We start from the raw sequence: 4,381 nt of genomic DNA on the forward strand, positions 1-4,381 counted from the left end.
TTTATACATGGTTAATTTTTATTTAAATTGACTAATAAATTATTATACATAATGTTAAGATTAATACATTATGTACTGTTATCATCAATAAAACTTTAGAAATATCGGTTAATATTAAGTTGTCAACATAATATGACCATTTACAATATACAACTACAAATATATATGATTATAATTTTATTGGGATTGAGATAAATAAATTATCACATGATCAATTTACATGTTAGCATAATAAATATTAAATAATCATTACTTATTTACGTAATGGTCCTTTTCATCTATATAATCACTTAGGTAATATAGAAAATTCTAATATTGTAATTTGTGAAGGTATACAAAATTTATTTTGATACAATATTCAGATTTGAAACGGAATACCTTAATTTATCTTAGCTATGCCACTTCAAAACCCTCATCACCAATTTTTGCACCGTCTTTTTTGTACGAAACCTCAACATGATTTTGGTACAGTTTTATAATAAAATAAATAGACGATAACTTTGTTTATAACTAACAACTCGTTATAAGGAAATTCGTAATTTTAATTTTTGGTACCATTCTATACATTTCGTTTTACTTATTACCTCCAATAAGACAAATAATAAAACTTATAAATACTTACTATCATATTGGTCTATAAAAACAAATAATATATATATCTTACAATAAATTAGTTTGTTTCTACTTTCTAGTAGATCTATCATTGTTTATGAGCTTATTTTTTTTTACATATTATTATGTTTCTTTTTTTTTTTGCTTTGGAATTTAGATGGTGTTTTAATAATATATTATTATTTTGCGATTATGCTTAGTTTTTAATTTTTATGATAGTGGTCGGTTGTCCAATCAACTGTTATATTCTGTAGTTTGAAATTAATACCCTTATAATTTTGTGTGCTTTAAATTTGAATGTTATTTAATTTTTGGTTTTTCAAATTCATCTTAATTTCTATTATTATATTATAGAAACATTTTAAATAACAGTGATTGAATATTTTTGAAAGTGACATTTTTGTAAAACAACGCCTTGTACTCAAATTAAGACTACAAATGTTTGTGATCTTCAGTGTCAATTTTCATCTAAAAATGGACATTGAAGGTATAATGGAAGAAATTATTATAATACAATCTTAAAATTTCACACAGATTAAAATAATAAAGACAAATGTATATATCTATATAGGCACGTACCATTATCAGCTGCAAACAATTATAATAATAGTTAATAATTTATTATAATTACTAGCCGACCCGTCACAGCTTCGCCCGTGATTGGTTGTTTATTTTGGTCCTGGACGATGAGATCCATAATTATTTATTCAAATGTTATCTTTTAATGTGATCGACGAGTAAATATAAAAATGGTTAATGCAAACGTATTGAGATGTTTCTTGCGCTATTAATGATAAATACACATCCATATTTCCTACTTTTCTGGTGGATTTTCCTAAAATGTTCTTTCATAAGAACTTTGTCCTGACAATTACGAATACAACAAAAATGAATCAGCCAAATCGGTTCAGTAGTTTTCTCGGTTAGCGCGGTCATAGATAATCACTTACAATTTTATATAATAGTATAAATAATTTATAACTATATAAAACTTAATTCATAATTTCAAAGGTTGGACTTTTTTTAAAAATTGAATAATTAATTGCTTTTTTCAAATTGTTTGCTTGTTGAAAGAAATGCAAAGCACTAGCATAAGCTAGACGTAAAATGTATACTTTTAGTCACTATAGGTTACTTATATTTTGTGGCTTGAAGAAAAAAGCATATTTGAAATAAAAACAAAATTACGGGCTACGATTTTGTTGACACAATTGGAAACTAAATACCTAGTAAAAATAATGACAAATTCACATAAGTAGAACTGGATTGATAGGTTGATTTTTCTACAGCTTCCAGGGACAGTAGACTTGAGTATCATATAGAAATTTCAGTTTGATACCTCCATGCGTTCCTGAGAAAAACGGTCTTGACAGACGGACGGACGGACGGACAACAAAGTGATCCTATAAGGGTTCCGTTTTTTTTCTTTTGAGGTACGGAACCCTAATTATCCTGTTTTTGTATAACTTGGATGACAATTTATAATTTTCAAAACAACAGTCATTGATATAATATACTATGAACAATGCGTATCATATAAAGTTATATTTAATATCTCACATTTGCAATACAATTAAAAACTCAAAAAATACGTACGACTATTTGGATCTAAATGAAAAATACAAATAAGTTTTTATTAATAATTATGGTTAATTTTCAACTAGCCTAATATAATTATTAAATAAATTTAAAAATGAATTATACACATTTAAGCTACTATTATCATCAATAAAACGTTAGAAATAGGTTATATTCAGTTGTCAACATAATAGCAATTTACAATGCAGAACTATATGTACCACTGTCCACTATATAATACCTAAATATTATGATTATGATTGTACTGAGATTCATTCAGTTAAGTAAAATATTACATTATCATTTTACATAATAACATAGGTAATAAGTATTAAATAATCATTACTTATATTATGCTTATAATATGGTTGAAGTAAACCTAACATTGTGTATGAGCTTTTAATTGTCCATATAAAGTATTTTTTTTTTTTGAAAAGTACTTTAAAGAGGCTGCAGTCGATGAAAAAAACTAGCTTTAAAAGTTTATTAGGTTCAGATAGATGTGATTTATAATATTCCAAATATTGCTAGTGGCATGATAAATAATAATATTACTAAAAAATATCATATTTTTAATCATAGGTATAAAAGCGGAAAAAATAGATATTCTAAATTTCCTCTATAGTAACCTAGTAAACTTGTTAGGTAATCATTTTCAAAAATGTAAGTCTGTCAAACCAAATTCTACCTTTTTGGTCAAACAGCCATTTTTATAAAATCGAAAAATGTTTATCTAATTTAATATTATCGTCAATACATGCACATAGTATGCATGTTAATTTTTTAGGGTAAATATAAATAATACCGGCCTATAATACTCTTATACCTAATTCAGTACATTTCTAGGAAATTTTGACCGAATACGATTTCATAATAGACTCCCACACACTTATGTGCGTTAACTTTGAACACACTTATAAGTCACCTTGATGTCAACATGTTAAATTACCTATATTAATTTCCTTAAAACACGGCTGACTGCAGCCCCCTTAAAACTAAAATTCATTTAAGATCAAATTATTAAAGTTCTAATTTAGTCTAATATACTTCAAAAAAAAGTTGTAATAAAATTATTTATTTGTTAGTTACAATAATTTTACCTTTAAGTACACCATTTTCGTTATATAATCCTATTGAATTTTAAAATAATTAAATCAAATATATAAGTATATATACTTTAAAATAAGGATGTAATAAAATTAAGTATTTGTTAATTACAATATCCTTACCATTAAATGCAATCGATGTATTTAAAAGGCCTATAACATTTTAAAATGATTAAACCAATTTATATTATGAAACAATGCTTGAGTACTGTCGTATATTGTAGACAGTACAATATACACGGCAAATTTGAACAAACAAGTAATGCAATTAAATACCGAAACAAAGGACAGCAATCAAGAAATTAAACGTTTAAATACAAAATTAGAAAGAATAGAGTTATTATAAAAATAAAATTGATCAACTATGTACCGAAATGAATAATTTAAAAAAATACGACAAGACAGTATATTTTGAAGATAGATCACGCAACAGAGACAAAATTCCATATCCAGGCAAAACAGATTACAAAGGCAGCAACAATTATAGGGAAAAAAGTCCTTATCCCGTTAGGTATAACGACAATAGGTTCAGAGATAATAACAGAGGTACAGGAAATAGTAGAGACAGATCTTATTTGAGGGACAGTGAAAATTCATTCAATAGGTCCAGCAGAGAAATGCGTAATAATAGAAATAAGTCTTACGACAGATTCAGAGATACAAGCAGAAGTCGATATAACAACAAAAATCGTGGAAATGAAGCAAATGGGAAACAGCACAGTAGGGACTACAGCAGGGACAGATACTCAAGATCCACAACGTTGGAAAAACTTAGCAGAAGAGAAAACATATAACTTGCTACAAATGCAATGAAAATGGACATTATGCTAACGATTGCAATTTTTAAAAAAACGAATAGCGCCCGAGCTAAGAGAAAAATCGGAATATCTAACTCGGGGAACAAATAATATTAATACAAAAATCGACACCTCAAAATTTAACAAAGAGAAGCAAATTGGAAAAAATAATTATATACATTTTGTAGAAAATTGGTATAAATCAATGAATTCAAATAAATCAATCACTAAAGAAGTAAATAATGACGACGAAAAAATCATAGAAAACATAGTAACAATAAGTAGTTT

The 4,381-nt window shown here is 26.3% G+C and overlaps 1 protein-coding gene across 1 annotated transcript; it reads left to right on the forward strand.

Moving 5' to 3' along the window:
• Positions 1-3,670: 3,670 nt before the first annotated feature.
• On the forward strand, positions 3,671-4,090 carry LOC103310135 (serine/threonine-protein kinase fray2-like). The gene has a single exon (XM_008187405.1). The coding sequence runs from the start codon at positions 3,671-3,673 to the stop codon at positions 4,088-4,090; it is 420 nt and encodes a 139-aa protein (XP_008185627.1).
• The last annotated feature ends 291 nt before the right edge of the window (positions 4,091-4,381 follow it).

This window comes from Acyrthosiphon pisum, chromosome A1 (assembly GCF_005508785.2).
Source record: "Acyrthosiphon pisum isolate AL4f chromosome A1, pea_aphid_22Mar2018_4r6ur, whole genome shotgun sequence".
NCBI lineage: Eukaryota > Metazoa > Arthropoda > Insecta > Hemiptera > Aphididae > Acyrthosiphon > Acyrthosiphon pisum.